Source organism: Musa acuminata, chromosome BXJ3-3, assembly GCF_036884655.1.
Source record: "Musa acuminata AAA Group cultivar baxijiao chromosome BXJ3-3, Cavendish_Baxijiao_AAA, whole genome shotgun sequence".
Lineage (NCBI taxonomy): Eukaryota > Viridiplantae > Streptophyta > Magnoliopsida > Zingiberales > Musaceae > Musa > Musa acuminata.
The window spans coordinates 37,226,472-37,248,637 of NC_088351.1; the positions used below are offsets into that span (position 1 = coordinate 37,226,472).

Here is a 22,166-nt window from a genome sequence, read left to right on the forward strand (position 1 = left end):
CAGGAGTATTCATTTACATTATAATACACTTTTTGCTTTTGCTAAGGAAGCACTAATGCATGTATTAGGCAAAACTTTAGTGCATGATGATTTGATCTCTCTAGAATGAGTGTTAATCAAAGTATGAGCAAAGTATTCTTTGGTAGAAACAATATAGAGGTAGTCTTTTTTCCCGTAAAGGCTGTTCTAGCCGACTAGACTACATTTGATAGATCAGATAATAATTATCTGTTTTTATTTAATTGTAACCATGGTTGATCATAGCACTGCAAATTTCCATCGGCTTTGATTTTTCTATTGTGTTCTAATGGATCCATCTCCTGTCACCATGAGTTTTGTTGTTCTTTTGCTCCACAAAGTTGAAAGAGAGACTGAAATCTCTCCTGATGTGCTCAGAGGAGGAAACTTTATTCATTTCCTTAAACTCAAACCCGATCTGATCAATTTATGTGTATCTTTATTTCCAATTCATGCAATCCTTAAACTTCACTTAGGTCCTTCCAATTTAACTTGAGTCTGCATTTATGATGAAGCATTCAAGGTTTTCTGAGGTCAGAAGAATAAGGATTTGTAGAAAACTGCCTTCGATCATGTTTGGAGAATAATCTTTAACCAAGTCACACAACTCCATGTTCTTCATTCAGATAATTTATCTTCTACCGTTTTCTGCTAATCTCTAGACTAAATTTGTGTATAAGATCGTTTCACTGAGATAATTAGTTACCAATGAACTTATACCGTGTTTCTTGTTGGTGATTTTGAAGGATCTCATTGATTAAAAAGATAATGATCGTCAATTCATTATGATCCATTACAGTTCTAAGACATAAAACTATTGCAAAGTTGCATCACCAATTTTATGAACACATTTTGAATATTATCTCTTATTATTACTGAAATCGCAGACATGGATAATGATGGTTGTTGTTTTCTTATTACTGTTATAAGCAGCAGTAATCAGCCTCTGATTTAGTGTAGACATGCTAACTTCATTGTATCTTATTATCATGGGATCCGCAAGAGGAAATCTTCTGTAGATCATCGACTAAGAATTAAGCTTTGAACTTTAGTTTCTTTTTTTCTTTGCATAGCAATATATGAATTTTATCCGATTTGTTTCTGATTAGATTTATCGAGTCTGATCTAGTAAGTCTACATCTGCATTATGGTTTCCATAATCCTCCTATAAACACAAAGATCCTATTTCATAAACCCTGACATCAATCATTAAGGCTTTTGATGTTGGCACTAACATTAGGTATACTTAATCTTCTTCCCCTTATTGAGATTACTTTAAAGTCATGAATCAAAATCACATTCTGCAAACTTACATTGGCTTTTGCATTTTGTTCTACAAAACAACATGCTCTTGGATAACTCCAGGATCAGAATATATCAATGTTAACATTAAAATGAGACATGTGCAACATTTATGAATGCCAATCATAGCAGAGCTTAGGACCCACTATCCATGTGTGATGAAGAGTGAATCCAGTCTTCTTCACTGACAACTGCCTCTCAAAGATGAAGCTTTTCAACAGTGATCCTTTGCTTTCTGTCCCATGCATCATGAGTGGCCAGAAGAAGCAGACAAGTCTCCTCAACATTTAAGATCAAAGCTTTCATGCTTCTGTAGTGATCATGTTCAAGTTGCATCTCTTCCCACTGGTGAGGAACCACAGCTGTTTTCTGGGTCTGAAACTTTTTGGCCATAAAACTTTCCTTTTGGATGATCCCTATCACCAGTATGTGTGATTCTGATATTGAAACCTCACATGCAGAGAGGTAGCTTCACAGTTTCCTCTTTTGTCTTCTTTTTCCTGTGACTGAAGATCCATCCTATGAGCAACAAAATTGCATTTATGTTGGTGATATTGATATAAACCATACAGCTAGAAAATGACAATTTAGGTTACTGTTTTGTAAAGTGAAAAAATGATTTTTTTTTTTTATTCACTTCCCAGGTGAATCCAATAATTACTCAAACACACAAAAAAAAAATTCAAAGAAATGAATCCAATTAACCACATCAAACACCAACTGAAGCACATCATATCATCTTAAGCCAAACCAGTGAAGGTCAATGGTCCTTTATTACCACTGGCAGGGCTGAGGATAGGGAAACAGTTCTCTCCTTAGACATTTACTTTGTTCCCAATGCTTCTCTCACCAAAGAAAAGGTGTCAAATATGGACTTGGAGTTTTGTTGTTTAGTTGGACAAAATCATCCCAAAAACTTTTTGAGGGTCATGATTTGATATGGTGGGTTTCACATAAGAGTCCCACGAAGTAGATTTGTGGGAGTCCAAGATAAAAGTTTCAGGGATGACATGGTCAAGCTAAACAGTGATCTTTGCCAAAGAGTGGGTCCTGTGCTTCTGTATCTAATCTCTTTTCAGGATTGTGTTGAAATAATTGAACAGAGAGATTGACTGAATACTAGAAAAGTGGGGAGATAGGTCCCTAGAAATCTGCAAATTGACATCAAAAGGAGATAATGGTGTTTATTTTTCTCTTTTTTAATTATATTTAAATGCCATTTTCACCTTAAAAAAAACAGTAGTTTCTTTCTATTATCTTAAATTTCAAGGCAACATTTTCCCTCAAAACAATTCCTTCTTAATCTTTGACAATGCCAAAGATCAATATATAGATTCTCATAAAATGGTTAGTCACAATGCTGATGCTGTGACCTGGAAGCTTCAGTCTGCTCTTGATTCAGTATGTTCAAGAGATCAGCTCAGTTCCTGGATTTAAATGACTGTCAGATAATCACAGTGCATACTGTGATAACAATCTATAACAATTAACAAAAAAAACTTGTACTTATCGACCACATTGATGTTTTAGTGGTTAAAATATTAGTCTCAAATGAAGCCAGTTATCATCACAATTCAGAATTTGTAATTTACCCTCATCTTATATGCTAAATTAATGATAAACTTGATTACAGTAGTAATTTAGCCTTTATTTCCATTGAAATGGCTACTAAAATACTAAGAAATGGACAACAATCATTATCATCTCTCTTTTTTGTATTTGATACATTTTTTCATATATTGTTTTGATAGTAAAATACAAAGCTGGTCAGCTCAAACAGTGCATGGTTCAGCTGTATTAGGGTGGGGTAGGTAACCTCAAGGAGAACTTTTTGGTGAAAAGGAAAGCAAAAAAGGTTAAAGAGTGCAACAGAGAAGTCTCCTTTCCACAATGTTTGCTCAAAAGCTTCTTTGCTTCAGTGGCTTGTTCTTGTCTGTATCATCATCTCTCATTGTTGTTCATCATCATCATCATCACACTCTCCATGGCCAAGGATCCTCCTATTTCAACTGTGAATTCAAGACTATAAGTTCTGTTCCATGGATGGCTAATTTCCATACAAGATTTGGACATACTGTTGTAATGATCACAAATGCCCTCTTCTTGTGTGCTTCCTTCTTAGGAGAAAGGTAGGTGATGAAGACCCAAGCTCATCTGTTGCACTGAACTTTCTATCTGTAATGCTACTCTCTCAGAGCCCTGTTCTTCAACATCTACTAATCAAACAATGTCCATTTTGGACTTGAATGGTTGCTAGCAACATAATAGTATTTGATGTAGTGAGACAAATCCAAGATAGCCACTGTAAATATTTTCTTTCTAAATCTCAAAAAAAAATATAACTTGATACAGGGACTGCAATTCTTAATCTGAACATGTCATCCAGTATTTTGGTGAAGTTTGGATGAATATGTTTGATGCTATCTGGTGCAGGTTTAGGAACTGCTCTGAAATGAGCTGATACTACCATAATCAAAGTGATAGTAACTTTGATCATGTTGCTGCCAAAAGCTCCCAATTCTTCCAAGAAAATCCATACTTGTAAGTATCCTTGTCTCATGAACCAAATTCTTTTCATCCATGTACAGTATGACATTCTCTCAAAATGAGGAGAGTGAAAGATGGTGAAATGGAGCAGACGGAGAGAGTGAAGATGCAAATTCCAAACGACTCGGGGCTTATTTTTCTGGACGAGTGCCCTGAGAGGTATGCAACAGAGCAATCAATCCATTAAGCTTTGCTGCTGTTTGTGTCAGGAATGCATGTGGTCATCCCCACCCAGAGATCACTGTGGCATTTCACCTTTTTACTAAGCTTTGATTAGATTCAGTAAACTATCTTCCAATTCACCTGGTCTCTGATGCTCTCCCTGTCTGCGGACTGATCCAGTGTAGTAAAACAGTAAAAACCTTTCTTGTAAGGATGAGAGATGGAGGTGACAAAGGTTGATGATTACTGTCGTGCACAGTGCTACTGTGCAGAGATAACAGGGACATAAAGAAAGAGGTAATTGAGAGATGGCAACAGCCCACTTGTCATTGAATGGATAGCAACAGCCCGCTTGTTTGATTGCTGGCTCCTGCCGTGGACAAGGAGATGGATGAGTAGGAGGGAGGGTGTGGGTGCTGCGAGGGGCGGGGGTGGGGTGGCGGGGTGGGGTGGGGGAGTATTCTTGAGCCTGTCACTGTACCTGCTTGAATAGTTTACTCCCCACCATGGATTGAAGTCGCTGGAGACCTCTTCTCCTTGCCTCTTTGACTTTGGGGTTTGGTCGGCGGCAACATTACAGGTACTCCGACTGCTTTCCCTAGGTTTTCAGATCTTGATTCCTGTCCATGCTGCTTGACGCCCATGAGATCTTGATCCCTGGTAACCCTACGGAGCAACCGTACATGAAATCTTGATTCTGGGGCGAACAGTACATCAAATCTCTTGTTCTTGATTACTTTTGGGTAATAGTACATGAAATTTTTGATTTTTTTTGGGGGAAACAGTACGTTAAAGATCTGATCTTTTCAGAATTTTTTTGGGTGATGGTACATGAAAAAGCTCATCTTTTTTCCCCCTCTGGCTTTGATACTTTATTTCGGTCTCCGTTGGTCGATAGTGCATGCAATCTCTCTGCTCGGATGATGGATTGGAATGCGAACGCTTCCTTGCTGTGGGATTGGGACAACCACGCGCCGTTCGGAGGGAACTGTAAGCTGTTCGGCGGCGGTGCTTCCTCTGGCTCGGAATTGGGGAACGGTTCCTCATCCAAGAGCACCATCTCTGCTTCCTTTGATTCCTTATCGAAAGCAGGAAAGGAACCAGAGGCTGATGCAAACCCGAAGACTCATGAGAAGAACAAGTTTTTGCAGGAATCTGGTTCTTCCCTGCTTCCGGCGGCCGCGGCCGGGTTGGAGGAATCACAGATAGGGCTAAAGCTCGGTAAGAGAACCTACTTTGAGGATGTTTCAGCTGAGAGTAACTCAAAGAACCACCCTTTGTCGTCGTCGTTGGATTCTGCGTCGGTACCGACTGCTGTGCTTAAGAAGTCGAGAGTGTCACATCAGAGTGCACAGAGTACGTGCTGCCAAGTTGAGGGTTGCAACATTGACCTCAGTGGAGCCAAGGACTATCACCGGAAGCACAGGGTCTGCGAGATGCATTCTAAATGGCCCAAGGTTATCGTCGGTGGTCAGGAGCGCAGGTTTTGTCAGCAATGCAGCAGGTTACTTGAGACTAAACGACTTTGAGCGTCCTTTTCTAACAGAATAAAAGTCCCTTGAATTGTTATACATATTACCCCAATCATTATGCTGCAGTGATTTCTCATCTCATTGTTTGATTTGTTCAAGGTTCCATGAGTTGTCTGAGTTTGATCAGAAAAAGAGAAGCTGCAGGAGACGTTTGTCTGATCATAATGCACGACGTCGGAAGCCACGGACGAACTTAATCTCGTTCAATTCGACAATTTTTTCTTCATCGCTTTATGGTATAAACATTTCTTTTTTTACCACTGTTTCCCTTTTGATTTGTTTTAATCATGTAAAGTAAGTATGATTTACGCTAGGCTGTTTACGAACATTGTCTTCGCACAAGAAATGGTATCTTAAAGGTACGCTTCCCCGCTTATTTAGGAGAAGACTCTTAAGGAGTATTGTTGGAACCTAATGGACCACTACATTACTCGACTCTGCGTTGATCGTATCATTGCTACTTTATATATGTGCCTTGACAAGTTGAAATTGCGAGACAATAAAAATATTGCAGTGCTTTTATGTAGCTGTGGCTTACTAAACTAGAACTAGTGCGCTCTTATTTGCTCCTTCTCTTGACATGCAATGACATCTGCCTAAACATCAATTACTTTTCATTTCTTTGTAATTTTGTGAACACCTATTTTTTCAACACATCGACAAAAAAAAAATCTTCCATTTTTTGATCACTCTCTGGTGTTATAGACTCATGTCAAGTTCATGGTTTCTAGTTCTTAGTAGAATTATGATCCTTTTTCACTTGATAGTCTTGATTCCTTTTCATCAAAACAGAGTTCTATGATCCTTGTTTTAAAAGATTGCTCAATAAGTTTCAGATCTGGACAGTCAAATGACTTTAGCAAGGAAACTTCATTGTAAAAAGCTGGATGAAAGCCATAGTTAACTGAATAACCAAAAAAGCACACACTAGTTTTGATAATTATCAAGCGTGAGGCTACCTCCGGAAAGACTGCACTGGTGAAAAAGATTATAGGATATACATTATTTTTAACTTGTTGTCTTTGTTTGTGGACTTTGTGTTACACTTATCTTGCACTCATTTGACCCAGTAAACGTATTCGTTTGTGATGAGGACTTTTTTTCTACATAATGTTTGTTTTTTGTTCTGCAAAATTACATGATGGACGAATGATAATTGGCTAAACACTCGAGTCTTCATATGATTGTTCGAAAGGCTTTGCGACAACACCCACCAGATTGACAATTTATCCTATGAGTGAGTTTAGTTTGATCGAGCCTGTCCTTATTCAAGCTCTGGGTGAACTTTGATTAAACTAAGTCAAAAGTAAGTTGAAGAACACAAGAATAAATTATGATGTCTTGTTATACAATAGAGTATGTAATTACAATCCTTTGCTTGGTTTCATTACCTCCGGTAGGGCAATAATCATATCTGTCTGTTGGAAGTTCAACTCTACCTTGAATACCTATTCTTTATCCTAAAACCGAGAACGAAACATTCATTTAAAGATGCATTCATGTTCATTTCACTCAACTCTGCTTATTGCGTGAAGTAGGCTTAGAAGGCCATTCTAAAGAGGTAAAGGGAGAGCATGATTCCTTCTGGTCTCTAAATATTATCTTAAACTTAACATGTCACCACAGATTACACTCATTAAAGAGTGATAATAATTGTGCCTGGCAGAGTTATGAAATGTAAAGTTTCTGAACACATTTTCCATGGTCATTATTCTTTAAACAGTAGGTCAGATACCACATACGGTATGAATGTTGTTATTTGAGAATATATATGTTATTTATTCATTCAATGATGATGACCCATTCTAACCAGAGAACATAGATCAAGGACAACAGAATCTTGGCCTTAACAATTTCTTTTATCTTATGTTGTCTATAAAACATTGACAACACTCGGTTGTACATCTTCCATATTAGCTCTTCTAAAGGATTAAGAACAATTCAGTTGTGTCTTATTAAGATGGTGATCAAAATGGAACCACCATCTGTAATCAAATGACACCTTAAGACAATTTGCAGATTAACTATCATTGTGCTAAAAAAAATTCCATTGTTCTCTACTGTAGCTATGGCGATTGAACGCCAAATAGCAATTCTATGAGTTCTTACATAGTTTGTTCATTCTTTTCATCTTACGGCATACTTCTAGCTATGATCAACTGTTATATTATCTTGCTCACACCAGTCTTCTATTGACTATTTTTCATATACTATATCCAAAAACCAACGAGATACTTCATAATTATATGAAATAGCTTTTCTGTACTGCATTTCTCATTGCTGAACATTACCTGGCTTTTGCAGATGATAAACATCAGATGAACTTGCTATGGAATAAGGCTCCTTTTGGTCATATGAAACCTGTGGCAAGCACCAATATTGAAGGTTTGCCAAGTTTCAAGCTCACACAAAAAGGGTCATGGGAAAAATCACCAAAAGACGGTGGCACTGATGCACAATTGCATTTGCCAAATGCTCAGCTATCAAATGGATTTTTTACGCTTTATCCTGATGTAGACAAGCTCTTGCCACTCAAAGGCACTGCCACTGAAGTTCTCAATCAAGGTAACTTATGTGTTGACATGAGCTAACAGTTAGGAAGCTGTCATTTATCTGTTGCTTTTGTCGAGTGATCTATGGTGAGCCCTCAATATTCCAAATTGTTCTCCTTGGAATTGAAATTTATATCTCCCTATGCACAATTCATATATCCCTATTGCTAAACTTTCAAATATTGGAATCCATATGATGAATATCCCTGGTGTGATCAATATCATGATTGAAATCTTGGGACAAGAACTCCCCAGTGCAGTCATTGAACACGTATCAGTGGGAATTGACCTCATTTATATCTGTTTTCATCTTTCCTATATATCCTAGACAAGTTAATCAGTCATGTTTTGGTGCTTTCAGTCCATCGATATTGGCTGTGATTTCATCTTAGTTTGCATTTTACGTTATATCTACAGTTGATATTCTATGTTATAGGTATGCACGCTGTTTTTCCAGATTCTCCCTGCATAAGAGAATCTGACTTTTGCATCAATTTTTCCGTTAAACCTTCCGGTTTGTTGGCATCTAGAGTAGTTTTTCTTTGTAAATATCAATTGTCTTATAGAGAGTAAACACGCGCAGACTTCTTAGAATTGTTTTATGGGATTGTCATTGGTGACGTGTCATATGCAGATGTCTATAACGAATCAGGCACAGGAACATTCAAAAAACATGAGGGCAAACCTGCCTCGTGTGGTTTTTGTCTGCAATTCCATTTGCTCTATGTGTGCTAAGTTTGTATTGTTCCATTATTCACTTAAGTTGATGTAACTATGCATAAAGTCATGTTAGATTTTGTGGCTTATAAAAAGGAGCATTCATGATGCAATGGTAATAGGATCATAATTTATTAGAGATGATATCAAGAAATGCCTCGAAGTGGCCAGAAGGGGGTTTGTCAATGTCAAAGCTAAAAAACCTAAACTCGGTTCTCCTTCAAGCACATGGTATGGGCATTTGCCATTTTGATTATGTAGAGAGCACTCAACCAAGGCATTTGTTTTCTGGAGAACAATCGTGTTTCTTTCTTTGTGGAGAATGTTATTATCCTTTGTGTGATCAACCACAATAGTTTTGCTGATGTCTGTTCTCTTTTACAGGTTCAGAGGCATCTGCAGGGGCTTTGAACTTGGGCGGAGCACCAGATCTTCGTCGTGCTCTCTCTCTTCTGTCAACCAATTCTTGGGGCTCTCCTGACCCTGGACAAACTTCTTCCATCGTCGAGTTTGTCGATGCTAGCCACACCAGTACAGCACAGCCCATGGTACCTACGATCAACTCCTCAAGTCACTGGATACACGGGCAACCTCTAGCTCAACAACCTCAGCTGCTACCATTTACGATGCACCGAAGTGGCAACCAGCCCCAGGAGCTACTGCTGCAAAACACCCCATATCGGGACAATCTATTTGATCCCAGTCAGATTCACTGACATGGGCTGAAGAAGTCGATGGTTGGTTTTTTACGGTAGGCGACAGCTTGTTGTAACTCTCCACTTATTTTTTTAGATGCCAGACTTGCATCATCTTCAAACTGCTGCATCTACATTTTGGCTCAAGCTGCTGCTGCTGCATTGTGAAGAACAGCTTTATGAGTTGTTCTTGGTTGTGTTCATGCAGAGTAGGTAGTAGGTTATGGTGGATTCAAGGACATGATCTGTATTATCTTTCTCAGACTGACCTCTTGTGCCTCCCCAAACATTTGGTACTGAGTTGCTGTAGTTTCTTTTTTCACCTTTTGCTTGGCACTCATTTAAGTAGCAAGAATTCCTTGAAATATATCTTTGCATCCGTGTCGGTGATTCTGATCACAGCATAACTCATGCTTGAAGATAGTCAAATTATATGAATGTCAGCACATATATCTGTTTCTTTTACTCTTTATTCTTTCAAATGTGTTTGCCACCTCGAGTTAAATTGTCTCCAACTATTTATGTGTGTCACCGTTCATTTTTCACGGACTTAACTGGTTTTAATAATTTTACGACATCCGCTCATTAGTTCATAAACGATCATCTTTTATATTGACTTTCGTATTATTTTATAGAACAAGAGTCATCTTATCGCAAAACAGAAACATCGAAATCGCACAAGCAAATAACACCATATCGAATTATAGATATCAAGATCACACAACCAAAATAGAAGGAATGCCAACCATCCATGGAGCCACCGGAAGATCTCCAGGAAGAACAGGGAAGAAAAAGACAAATATGTGATTTTGTCCTAAATTAACATATTAAAAATAGACAAATTTGATCAGTTTACACACTCCACTTGTATCAAGAAACATCTACAACACTAATCACCCACATCTGCTTTTAAATGTTTGGAATGGAAAGGTAAATCGTGTCACTTTTCTTTGAAGTCTTCCCCTCGAGTCATTTCTTCAGTTTCGTGGACAGAGAACTCATCTTTCCATCATGGCTTTCGAGGAGAAGCCTTCGCCCTCGCTGCTGATCAAAGAACGCTCCGTACCACCTTCTCTTTCCTTTAGCTCTTCGATCTTCTCCAGCGCTTCCTTCATCTCCCACCTCTCGTCGACATCTGCCTCACAGCACGCAATACCTATCTTCAACAGCTTCAACATCTCCTCCTCGCTGTCCTTGGTTCCCTCCATGTTCTTGTCGAACACTTTGCTGGTCCCCTCTTCTCCGGCGACGGTGTTCACCCAGCTCGCCAAGTCCGCGCCGGCGCTCCCCTCCGCCAGATGATCCGCCGGAAACTTACCTGTTAGGATCTCGAGTATCAGCGTTCCGAAGCTCCACACGTCGCTTTTCTTGGAAGGTTCGCCGTGTTGGGCGCACTCCGGGGACTTGTAGGCCACCATGACCTGAGACGCGGCAGCCTTCTTCATCACCGGGACGAGGGCGTAGTCTGTGAGGATGGGCTCAAAGGAGGAACTAAGCAGCACGTTGGAGGACTTGAGGTGGCCATGGGGGACGGTCAACATCGGGAGCTCGTCGTAGAGGTAAGCGAGGCCTCTCGCGACGCCTTTGACTATCTTCAACCGCGTCGGCCAGTCGAGCGGTGGAAGCTTCGAGCCGCGGTTACCTGCGCATGGAGGCAGCTCATGATCATGTGGAGCATGAGGTCGCGAGGCAGATCATGATCGTGCAGTTCACTACCATGTAGCATATGGGCCAAGCTTCCATTGGGGATGTACTCGGTGATCAGCAGCTTCTCCTCCTTCTTGTAGTAGTAGGCCACCAGAGGAAGCAGGTTGGGGTGGGACAACCGCCCCAGCCTTCTCATGTGCTCTTGGAAGTCTTCTCTCCCCACTCCTTTCATCTCCTTGAACCGCTTGACGACGACGGCAGGGCCGTCGACCAGGGTCGCCTTGTAGGAAGACCCGAAGTTTCCGCTGCCGAGGACCTCAGCGGAGGCCCGGAGGAGATCTTGCATGTCAAACTTCCTCCTCCACTCCACAACGAACGACAGCTTGCCCTGCTCCTTCTTAGGGGCCTTCTTCCCTCCGCCGTGGTGCTTTTCTGGTCCAAGCTCAGCATCGGCTGCTGCCTCCAAGTGCTCGATCTTTTCGGAGTTAGTACTGGTTTGAGGTCGGTCCACCGTGGTCTCTTCTTTTTTGTTACGGCGGCGGAGGAGGAGGAAGACGATGAGTGCGATGACTGCTAACAAGACTGCGACTGCGATCAGAATGATAGCGACGAGGAGAGCGGGCGCGAGCTTATGCTTCTTTGGTAGATTGCACGAGACAAGCAGCGGCGGGCCACACAGATTCTTGTTGCCTATGGAGTTCATTTATGACTCGGTTACGTTGATGTGATGTGATGTGTGTGTGTATATATATATATATTGATGAGAGAGAGGGGAAGAAGAGGAAGGCTGACCTTCAAACAAGGTTGCACTCATATTGCTGAGCCTCACCGGAATCGGGCCCTCGAGGTTGTTGTAGGAGACGTTGACGACTTGCAGCTCCGGCTGCCAGAGATCCGGTAGGTGCCCCTCGAAGCTGTTGCTGTCCAGCCCCAGATCCATCAGTTTCTCCGGCACCGTCAGAGAGGTCGGGATCGGCCCCGAGAAGTTGTTGTGAGACAGCCACACCTTCTTGAGCGCTCGCATCGTGGAGAACATGCCGTCCGGTATCTCGCCGGAGAACCGGTTCCACGATAGGTACAGAGACTTCAGCGCCGGCAGCTTCGTGAAGTCTGGTATCCCTCCCTCGAGGCTGTTGTTGCTGAAGCTGAGCGCGCGGAGGCTCGGCAACCCCGTGAGGATGTCGAGGTCCAACGCGCCCAACAAGCTCATGCTCTCGAGCTGCAGCGTCGCCACCTTCCCGTTCTCGCAGTAGACGCCGGCCCATGCCGACACGTTCTGATCGATGCACGGGCCGCGGGTGTCGACCCAGGTGGCCAGCACAGCGTCGCCGCCGACGCCAGGGGACAGCGTCGCCTTGAACTGGAGGAGAATGCGGCCGTCGTCCGACGCGCCCGCGGGGTGCCGCCACGGAATGAGAGAGAGGAGGAGCGTCAGGAGCTGCAGCGGCCATGGCACGGACTGGTCGGCCATGGCGCGGCGCCAGGGAGCCTATGGGGTGGTCCAACCGGCAGTGGCGCGGACTGGGATGGGAATGCAGATGGGTTGTGACAGCATTGTGGTGGTGATGGAAGAAGGGATGGGAGGAGGGAGAGGAGGGGGAGGCGGGTGGAGGGTGGAGGTGAAGGGCTAAGAATAGTTGGGGAACGAGGTTGGGATGAAAGCGACGGAGTCCAATTTTGGTTACATGCTATGTCTCAGGTTGCCTACGAGCTGGTTTAATCTGTTCACAGAGACTTCCATGGCCAGCCATCGAAGAAGAGGACGACACAGGTTCCTCCATGTCAGGGGGGGGCCGCATGCATGCACCAACCTCTCCATGGCCACCACTCTCTGATTGGTAGATGGATCAATGGCCCACCAGCCTGCAGATGGGTCCCACATGAAAACCAAGGTGAACGATACAACAATATAGCATAGCATGGAAACAGGTGAAAAATGCTACATCTCTGTGAAGCCTGATAGGGTGTAATTAAAGACTACAGATTGTATATTAGCTGATAGAAATTAATATTCCCATATGATGTATGTAATGAGGGAAAGCATGCACATTGGTAATTGGCACTTGATATGCATGTATCATAACATTATTTCAGAGCTTGTTGAACAGTAGTTTTGTGCAGGCTAAACAATATGAGATGATAAACTTCTTCCATGGCACAAATAGCCCATCAGAATGCTTCATCATTCATAGAGTTTTCCTGCTTGCAATAATGAATTAATCAATCAATGCAGGTATCAAAACTTGGTTCACTAATATGAACAGCTCAAACGACAATCTGAATACTGTAAGTTCAGTGTCTTGACTTCAAAGCTCAATCTTTTAACTGACTGTCTTTTGTCTGGAGATTTCATAATTAGCTCACAAACAAGGTAACTCTGAAAAAGTTTTCTTGAATTTGATAGATCAATTAAAAAGTTACATTCTAGATCAAATCATAGAATAAGCATGCAGGAGAGTCGAAGAGGTCAAGACTATCTTATTTATTCAGATTGTGCATGTTCTAATTCTAAGATAAAATTGGTGGACAAGATTTATGTGCACAGATAGCCATAATGATAAATGCCCTTGCTGCCATGAAAATTGGAATTGTGTGTTGACTTGAAACTCTGGAAATATCATCTGCAAAAGGGAGTTGCACAAAGATTACTGCCACTAGGGTGCACATATTAGGAAGCAGGTTCAAATCAAACAAAATTCCTGACATTTTATATCAACTTAACATTCTTAATTCAACATGTAGTTTACAGATAAAATATTAAAAGAAAAAAATTAACAGCTCAAACAAAAAAAAGCTTGTGTAACAAGTGTTGGCAATCTAAATGGAAGTGAACACTTTGATCACAATCAGAGTTCTCTGTACCTTTGTCTTCTGGAACGTATGTGAGCAGGTCAGGTTAGGCAACAGCAAAACCATTTAGAGAAGCCAGATCAGACTTCACCAAGCTGCAAGCAGGTACAGCTTCGAATTCAATAGCTGGCTACTTGTGAAAGAGAGTGTGCTACACTTAATAGCTAGAAATGCCTAAAAGAAATGAAAGTTCTATGGCTGTGGATGATATCATCCTAGTCAGCATCTTTAAAGCCTTAAGTTAGCATCTTTAAAAAAATTAAGGAAAAAAGTGACTATTTCACCTCATCTAATCAAACAAAATTCTTGTTTGAATTCTTCATATCCGACGTTAACAAGGCAAACGCCGTCAGGAGGAGCAGGAGGGGCTGTGGCACGCCTGCATGTGGCATCCATCAGCTTAATTAGAGCATCATCATCTGCGCCTGCTGCTGCCTCTCTGATGGCAGTTGCCACCAGAACTCGGACCATCTGCAGGAAAACCGTGCAGGGCACCAAGAGTTGATTGATGATCTTAACTGGATTATGAATAGGCAAACAAGAAGAAACCAAATATTTCGCCAAAATGAACTAAAAGCAACAAGTTGAATTTATCAGATAGTGGCTGGTTCAAAACAGCCTGTTACTGCATATCAATATCATTTAATGTTAGAAGATTACTGGTACCTTAGCTGCTTAAAAGTTTCAAAGCCATGAGTATAACAGTGATATTACCTTCCTTAAGAAGCGATTAGCAACAAGCTCCACACACATCACCCTTTGAAGATGTTCATAGTCCTAGAAACAAACAAGCATCCTCTCAGAATAAAAACACACATTTTTCAAATTATGACATGTTTCAGTTGCACAACAATGGACAGGGATAACCAAGACATAGGAGTGACATGGACACAATTTTGAACCATTACCGTATTCCAGTCAAAAACAACCCAAAAACAATCTGATTTGCAGAAAGGAAGTCACTGAAGTTGAAACATTTTAAGATAAACAGTTTAGTAAATAAAAGGTGAATCTCATATATAGGCAAAACAATTTCCAAACAATAAATCATTCTTGCGACTTAAGATGCAGTCATGTTTGTAAGATAAAATAACCTCAGTGTCACTGGGCAATTTAGTTTCTGCAGCTCGAGCATGAAACATAAAACACTCTGTTGGTGGTCCACTGCAAGAATAAATCAGGGGAGAAAGAAAGTCATATAGTGAATTGAAATAACTTCTATATCAGTAGAACAATAAAAGATTCAGAGTCCCAATATATTAAACTAAGAGAAGGAATCAATAAAAAGTTCTATAAAACAATTCAACAACTTGGTCATAGGTGATATTTAGACCAGTATGAGGACTTCCATGATGAAAATTACTTAAAAGCTGACAACAGGTTTGAAAACTAAGGTTTCATATTTATTTGACAAGCAATTCCTCTTTTCCATCTAGGTAATTGTTGAGTGTTATAAACTTGATCTACTTGTTGAGCTTTGCAGATGAACAGAGATTCAAATTGACTAAGGATTTATGTTCCATGTAACTGCAAATTGAAACATGATCAGTTGAAAGCTGATTATTGTGGAAATCAATAATCCAATAATCAATTCAATTTGAACAGTACAGCTTGCTCAATGAAAGAATCCAAGAGTAATTGCTCCAGGAATTCATACAAGAGAATGGTCACTGCAGCTACTCCTAGCCAGGTCACAAATTCCTAACAGTTACATGAAATCTAAGTCCTATCGTAATATATATATATGAGAGAGAGAGAGAGAGAGTTGGTGTGCTTGTATGAACAATTCTTGTTTTCTTAATCTCTAAGTTATGCATAATCCTTTGATAATCTAAATATTTGATGGAATCATTTCCAGCCACAATTTCATTTTTCCTAAAAGCAGAAGTACCTTTGGCACACTTCCTATATTAAACACTTTAAGTTTCAGATGCCATCATTTAGTTCTTTTTAAGAAAAATATCCAGTTTGTGTTTTAACTTGTTTCCATTAGGTACTTGTTTTTGTTGTTATTAAATAGCAGTTCTTACACACTTCTTGAAGCTTTTGTATCACGTGCAAACATTTTGTATGACAGTGTCTTCCCTTCTAACTCTCTTAGGAGTTGATCCACCTTGCTTACACTAAAGCTTCTTCGTTTCAGTCCAACAGTATCTGGGCTATCATATTCATTCACATGGGAAAAAGTTTGTTGCTGCTCTTTCTCATCACCCTCCAGCAGTCTATTAATCTGGTCATCCTCCTCTCCATCAGAAGTCCTTGTCCAGTCACTTTCAGAACTACTTATGATTGATTCTTCATTATCATTAAGGGGAAGAATGTAAAAGTATCGCCTCCATTTGGCTGCAAAATTGGGATGAAATACACGTCCAACCTGCAATAATTCTTTCGCATCAGGAGCTTGAAAAAGGTGACTTATAAACTAAATAAAGGTGGTAATGAACCTCAAGTTGAGGAAGTCAAAAAACAATTATAATGTGATAGAAGTATACATTTAAGAACCAACAAAAAATTGATAGCATGAAACATTTACAGATTCTACTTAAGCTGGAAAACAAAACAAAAGCAATGAGAATTGTCAACAATAAGGGAAAAGTTGAGAAGCACAATAATAACAAAAAGTGTTTGGAACTCCCAACAAAAAGAAGGGTCTTTGTTCCCCAAAGAACCTATTCAAAGAAGAGATTCTGTTATATCTTTAATAATGCCTTGCCACCAAAAGTCCAATTGTTTCTCTTAGTCACTACTGATTGAAATTACATATCCGATCGTTAAGGTGCCCTACAATATAGAAAACATTGTGGCTAAATCATGTAAGAATTAATTTAAAGATGGCACCAAAAAGGTTTACTTAAAAATAACAAATAATGTGGGGCATGTAACTGAACCAGGTAATAATTAATCCAGGCAGATAAAAGAAAGAAACAGGATCACAGGGTAGGCCAAAAAGATAAATTGTCATACTGTATGTGACGTTTGCTACTTGAGCACCAAAAACAAATTAGCTGTAATTTTCTAGATCCTCGTCCTATAATGAAATTTATGCTGCAGGAAAACTGCATTTCAGTGAGCTATCTTTAAGCTTATTAAGTTTAATTATTTCCATTGCTGTCAGAAGAGAGATACTGTATACAAGTATAAGGGATCAACATCCCAGTGTCCCAGCAGGGAAACCAGTAGTATCCAAGGACCATCTACATCAACCTAAAACTCCACCATAATAAAAGAAAGAAACAAAAGCATATCTTTCCCTCTGTTAACCATTATATAAACCAGTCTCACTTCTTTATCATATCTAGAACAGTCAAAAAGAGAGAAAAATATAATTAATTGCACAGGCAGATTTTTTGGTAAAAAATATGTGGGAGCTCAACCAGATGCATGGACACAATGTAGCCTATTAAGGAAAGATTTTGTTCAACAAAAGCCTCGAAACCACCAACAAAGAGATTAAAAGAAGTTCACAAAACCAAGGTTCCATGAGGTTTTCTACATACCTAAAAAGTCACCAGATGATAAAGTCTCGATTAGCAAACAGCTAAAGACAGTAAAATAAGCTTGTACTACCAGGTCAGCAGTTGCAATATTGAAGGATATAATAGACAAAGAAATTTCAACTACATAGTTGCAATACGTTAACTTCATTAAATGGTCCCCTGCCTAGTCCAATTAATGTCCCTTATATCAAAGACCCTTAGAAAGAGAATGCACTTTAGTAGAAACCTACCTCAGCCACATGCAAAGCTCTGAGCTTCCCCGGAACTGCTTCATTGATGGTGTCCTTTATGTCTTCACATTTAACATCCTTCCTCCAGGTATCTAGTAATTCGGAAAAGATATAATTAGGTGAAACCAGAAGAGTAAGTTTATAAATGCTTCTGCGTCATCTAATAGAAATGAACAAAATTTCTTATGGCAAAGAACATGATCTTATTTATGGAAATTACAAGGTCATTATTAAAAGAGGATATAGATACAGCACCAAGATTGCGCTACCAGTCATAATTAAAAAAAAAAAATATGTCTTGGTATTCATTGCAAATAAAGGTACATGCCAAATTCATGAATGTATCTGGGAACACATTTTACTAAATGTATGAACTAAAATATGTACTGTTAGTGCTCACTACTTAATTGTTGTAACTAGAAATCCACCCTCCAGTAATTATCAGGTACTAATTTCAGTAATGAAAATATACAAGAGGGAGAAACAAGCTGCAGTGCACACAGGAAGGAACAATTTACATTTAGGAATCAATTGCATAGCATGCAATTACTTCTTCATATTTTAGCATTTTAAGGACAAGAAAGCTGATCAGAAGTAAAGCAAATGATGCAACAAAATTATCATATAGCATGCCTTCAAGAGTTATTATTTGCACCAGTAAAGGATAAAATAAAAATTAAGAGGTATGGAAACCAATATCTAGATCAGCTTAAGAAAATGAATGGTCAATAATTTTCATGACAAGTGGAATTTTACTTCAAACTAATCGATAAAATGTCCAAGTCATAGTGTCTATCTGATTCATAAAGTATGTTAGTATCTAACCAATTGACAAAATCATGTAGGTCTAAATCAAATGAAGGATATCAAAAGATACAGATTTTCAGGAGACAATCTTTTATGCAAATGCATGAAAACACTAAATGTCATTTTTATGTTTCCAACCAATACAGAATTCCTATAAATAACATTAGTAACATAGTAAAGGTGTACATGTTTACATGTGGTATCCAGTATGGTAAGATTTCTGTTTAACAAAGAACTGGATAATAGCACATTCCTATGTTAAACGTCTGCACAAAAACGCTCCAACCCATTTATCCATATACAAGTAGAACATTTTGCATATGCAGAAGCTAAAATATATATCATTCGCCAAATAAGAAATTGTCCAATGCAGTTGGCTTTCAATCACAGGTGAACACAGGTCTGCTATAATAATTTACAGTTTGGTGCTAGCTTGCTTTTCAACAAAGAATCAAGAATGAAACCAGAAAAATCATACTTTCATTAGAAGTTTGATATAGAAATCTGATCTCATCAAAAGCGACAAGGATAATAATTAATAGATTTCAAATCACAGCAATAAGGATAGTAACTAATAGATTTCATATCACATAGAGTCTTATCAACAATCAATTTAATAACACAAACAAAGGAAAAGGATCAGCAATACTTAGTTCAGCTGGGATCCTGAAAAGTAATTAGATTTATCTGGATGTATGCAAGACTTGCATTGCATCAATCCACTTCCACTTTTTAGATCTCATCAACTACATTATTGTTTTCTAAATTCTTGGGTGGCCAAGAAAAACCAATAAACAGAGGACGTACTCTCAAAAGTAAGTTACTCAATGTCCAATTGCCAATACATGGATTCACAGTGTTTCTGTTAACCCTTCAATACTCTTATTAACACCCTTTTCTTTCAAATTTTTGGTGGATTGCCAAAAAAATAATGAGAACTGAATCTTTAAATCTCTTGCACTCTATTTTGATCTTACCTCTATTTCTTTTCTTTGAACAGGACAACTCAGATGTATGACCAAAACGCAAGACTGCCCATACATATGGTGGTTTAGCTTGAATATTCTACCTGTGTGTCTAGGATTCTTTTAGATGCTTAAAAAAATAATAAAAGCCAGTTATTTTCATTATAACAGTTTGCTGCTCCTTCTAATGGATTGAAGCAATCTCAGACTATAAATTGGATGTTCTTGAAAGATAACTAGCTGCTAAACTACTGATATTAAAACATTACCGATTTACCAGAAGAAATGTCAACCAATAAAGGGAGATTACTGACAGCGTTAACAGACAAATTAAAGCTTTTCCATATTGACCTATCATAAGAAAAGGGAGAAAACCTATACTGATCTCCAAATGCACTTACTCAATTGGAGGCCCTAATCTTCAGATTAAACACATTCAATTAAACTTGACTTTCTTAGTCTCAAACTAGGCTGACTATAGGCTTCAATATGCTGGTCTTTAACATTCGCAGACTGCAACAGTTCTTTTTCAATATGATCTACTGGATCTGGACCAATTTCCTAATTGGCAGGTTAAGTAAGAACCAGCAAGGAATAAGTGATCCATTAGGCAGAGTATACAGTAATCTTTGAATTTTTAAAACGAAACATTTAGGATGCCAAATTTGAATAGCTTATATAAAATGTTTCATGATGTAGAAAGTTGAACAACCTAAGGACTGGGATGTTATCCTGACGAGTGGAAACCAGAATGAATTGTCAGTAAACGACTGGAAAACCAAAAAAATATCAAACAAAAAAAAGTAGCAAAGATATGTAAATTGTAATTCTACAGTATGACAAAAAAAATAGAATCTTTGAACTAACAAAATGAACAAACTTGCTGCAGAGCAGTCACCCCCTTGTCAGTGCGTCCAGCAACAACAGCACAGCCTTCAACAGGCATGGACTTCTCTTTTAGTTGCTTAGCTTTATTCTCATCAACAAATCTTCCAAGAAAATGTTCGACTATTCTGTAAAGAAGGGGAATATAAACAATAAACAAGATGAAAATACTATGACCTGTATGGTGATTGTCTTTCCTGAATCAAAGAGTCAGTACGAGCTGACAATTAAGCCTCATTCCTATAACGTGACCACAGCTTACCCTTGAACAGTGTGCAAACCAGGCTGCTTTTGCCACCCATCGAAAGTTCCACCATGATATGACAAAACAATCTTAAATGTTAATCTTTTCCACCTTCCTGTCCGATGTTTACTGGGTTCAGTTGATGTCTCTGTTTCCTCACAGCCACAAGGCGTCTCCATAGTAACACCTGCACTATGGTCCTATCGAGAAAGGTCAGATACGAACATTTATTATGTGGCACAACCAAACTAATGTTTTTGAGGATAAAAGCATAGTGACACGACTGTGCTAGGACATGTTTTCTTTGATTTAAAAAGAATGGAAAATTTGGTAAAATTAGTATGAAAAGACAAGCAAGAGATGGCATATTAAGTAATACCAAATTAGCTGCTTTGCATTGTTAAAAACATACCTCTTAGAAAAGAATAGGAAGAACAACGTGCTAAAGTGATACATTTTGTTAGTACAAAACTAAAATAAAGGTGAAAAAAAAAGGCAAATGGTTACCTCGGCAAGGAACAACTTGAGTTCATTTCTGGCTAACAAATATCAGTTATGTATATCTTGTTATCCGTGCTCAACTTTAAGTTAAACCAAGTCAAGGTCAAGCCTTCTACAGTTGTGCCTCAATCGATCTGATGTCTTGCGCATCAAGTATATATGGTTTGTTAGATCAATTTGGGTTTTGTTTGAAGTTCTATTGCATCACTTCAAAATTGGTAATACCCCAAACTTAGTCATTTGCACAGAGAACCCGACACACTAACACCTAAATAGATAACGAAACCAAAAGGCCAACTACACGATGGCACTATGCTGACCATATCGTCAAATCTAATATGAAGTTCATAAAGCATAATCAGAATAGGAAAAACGTGGAAGTTTCCGAAAGCTCTAGCTTTGAAATTAATTTGGCAGCGGGGAAATTTCACATTCCAAAATAATGAATAGAAAAGACTTCGCCTTCGTTTTTCCTCCTTATCAGTTCAAGCTCCAACATATTCCAATAAAACCTTGAAATAAACTACACCAAGAATAACTCTTACCTCGGAGGGAAACAAGCTACGCAACGAGGAAGCCCCATTCCCGCTGCTAACCAAATCCGCATAGAAATCCACCACTTTCTGCCACGGCCGTGCGTACAGATATTGGAAACTCTCCCTGATTCCAAGGCGAAACACCCAAAAAGAGGAAACAAAAACCCTCAGAATCTAGAATCTAAGATTTCTCATCACGAATGGAGCCACAACACAAAGAGAGATCGGAGAATGATCCATCCGTACCCGGTGGTCCATCTGGAGAGGCGACAAGCGTCGGTGTGGTTGTAGTGGAAGTAAACCTTGGCGCCCTTCTCCATCGGTGCCGCGACTCGACTCAATTCCATAGATGTCGGGATCTTGGCGATTCTGAGATCATATAACCCCTTAGATGTTTGCGTTTCTATGGGCCTTCCCATGGATTTGGGCTTTAAAACGACTGATGCTCCCTTTGATGACTCCACGAATAAATTAGGGCC

The 22,166-nt window shown here is 39.3% G+C and overlaps 3 protein-coding genes across 7 annotated transcripts; 1 reads left to right on the plus strand and 2 right to left on the minus strand.

Moving 5' to 3' along the window:
- The first annotated feature begins 4,452 nt into the window (after window positions 1-4,452).
- LOC103978633 (squamosa promoter-binding-like protein 12) lies at window positions 4,453-9,924 on the plus strand. Of its 3 annotated transcripts, none has more exons than XM_009394483.2 (5): window positions 4,453-4,609; window positions 4,928-5,533; window positions 5,661-5,797; window positions 7,866-8,126; window positions 9,215-9,924. In XM_009394483.2, exons 2-5 carry the CDS (start codon window positions 4,950-4,952, stop codon window positions 9,544-9,546), a joined length of 1,314 nt encoding a protein of 437 aa, XP_009392758.2. In that variant the 5' UTR covers window positions 4,453-4,609; window positions 4,928-4,949; the 3' UTR covers window positions 9,547-9,924. The 3 variants fall into 3 exon arrangements, with proteins under 3 accessions (XP_009392758.2, XP_009392759.2, XP_018679621.2); XM_009394484.2 differs by having other exon boundaries at window positions 4,471-4,772; XM_018824076.2 differs by having other exon boundaries at window positions 4,471-5,533.
- Window positions 9,925-10,352: 428 nt separating this feature from the next.
- On the minus strand, window positions 10,353-14,119 carry LOC135632677 (pollen receptor-like kinase 4). Its single transcript, XM_065141341.1, has 4 exons — window positions 14,035-14,119; window positions 11,965-13,035; window positions 11,242-11,862; window positions 10,353-11,167 (listed from the first exon to the last, which is right to left on the minus strand). Exons 2-4 carry the CDS (start codon window positions 12,641-12,643, stop codon window positions 10,524-10,526), a joined length of 1,944 nt encoding a protein of 647 aa, XP_064997413.1. The 5' UTR covers window positions 12,644-13,035; window positions 14,035-14,119; the 3' UTR covers window positions 10,353-10,523.
- LOC135585809 (uncharacterized) lies at window positions 13,853-22,055 on the minus strand. 3 transcript variants are annotated; one of them, XM_065141342.1, is made up of 10 exons: window positions 21,934-22,055; window positions 21,697-21,811; window positions 20,669-20,850; window positions 20,389-20,534; window positions 17,750-17,841; window positions 16,053-16,396; window positions 15,117-15,186; window positions 14,737-14,799; window positions 14,307-14,493; window positions 13,853-14,117 (listed from the first exon to the last, which is right to left on the minus strand). In XM_065141342.1, exons 1-9 carry the CDS (start codon window positions 22,032-22,034, stop codon window positions 14,308-14,310), a joined length of 1,299 nt encoding a protein of 432 aa, XP_064997414.1. In that variant the 5' UTR covers window positions 22,035-22,055; the 3' UTR covers window positions 13,853-14,117; window position 14,307. The 3 variants fall into 3 exon arrangements, 1 of the variants encoding a protein (XP_064997414.1); XR_010494740.1 differs by lacking the exon at window positions 13,853-14,117 and having other exon boundaries at window positions 14,408-14,493; window positions 14,737-14,984; XR_010494741.1 differs by lacking the exons at window positions 13,853-14,117; window positions 14,307-14,493 and adding an exon at window positions 14,931-14,984 and having other exon boundaries at window positions 14,760-14,799.
- Between the last annotated feature and the right edge of the window lie 111 nt (window positions 22,056-22,166).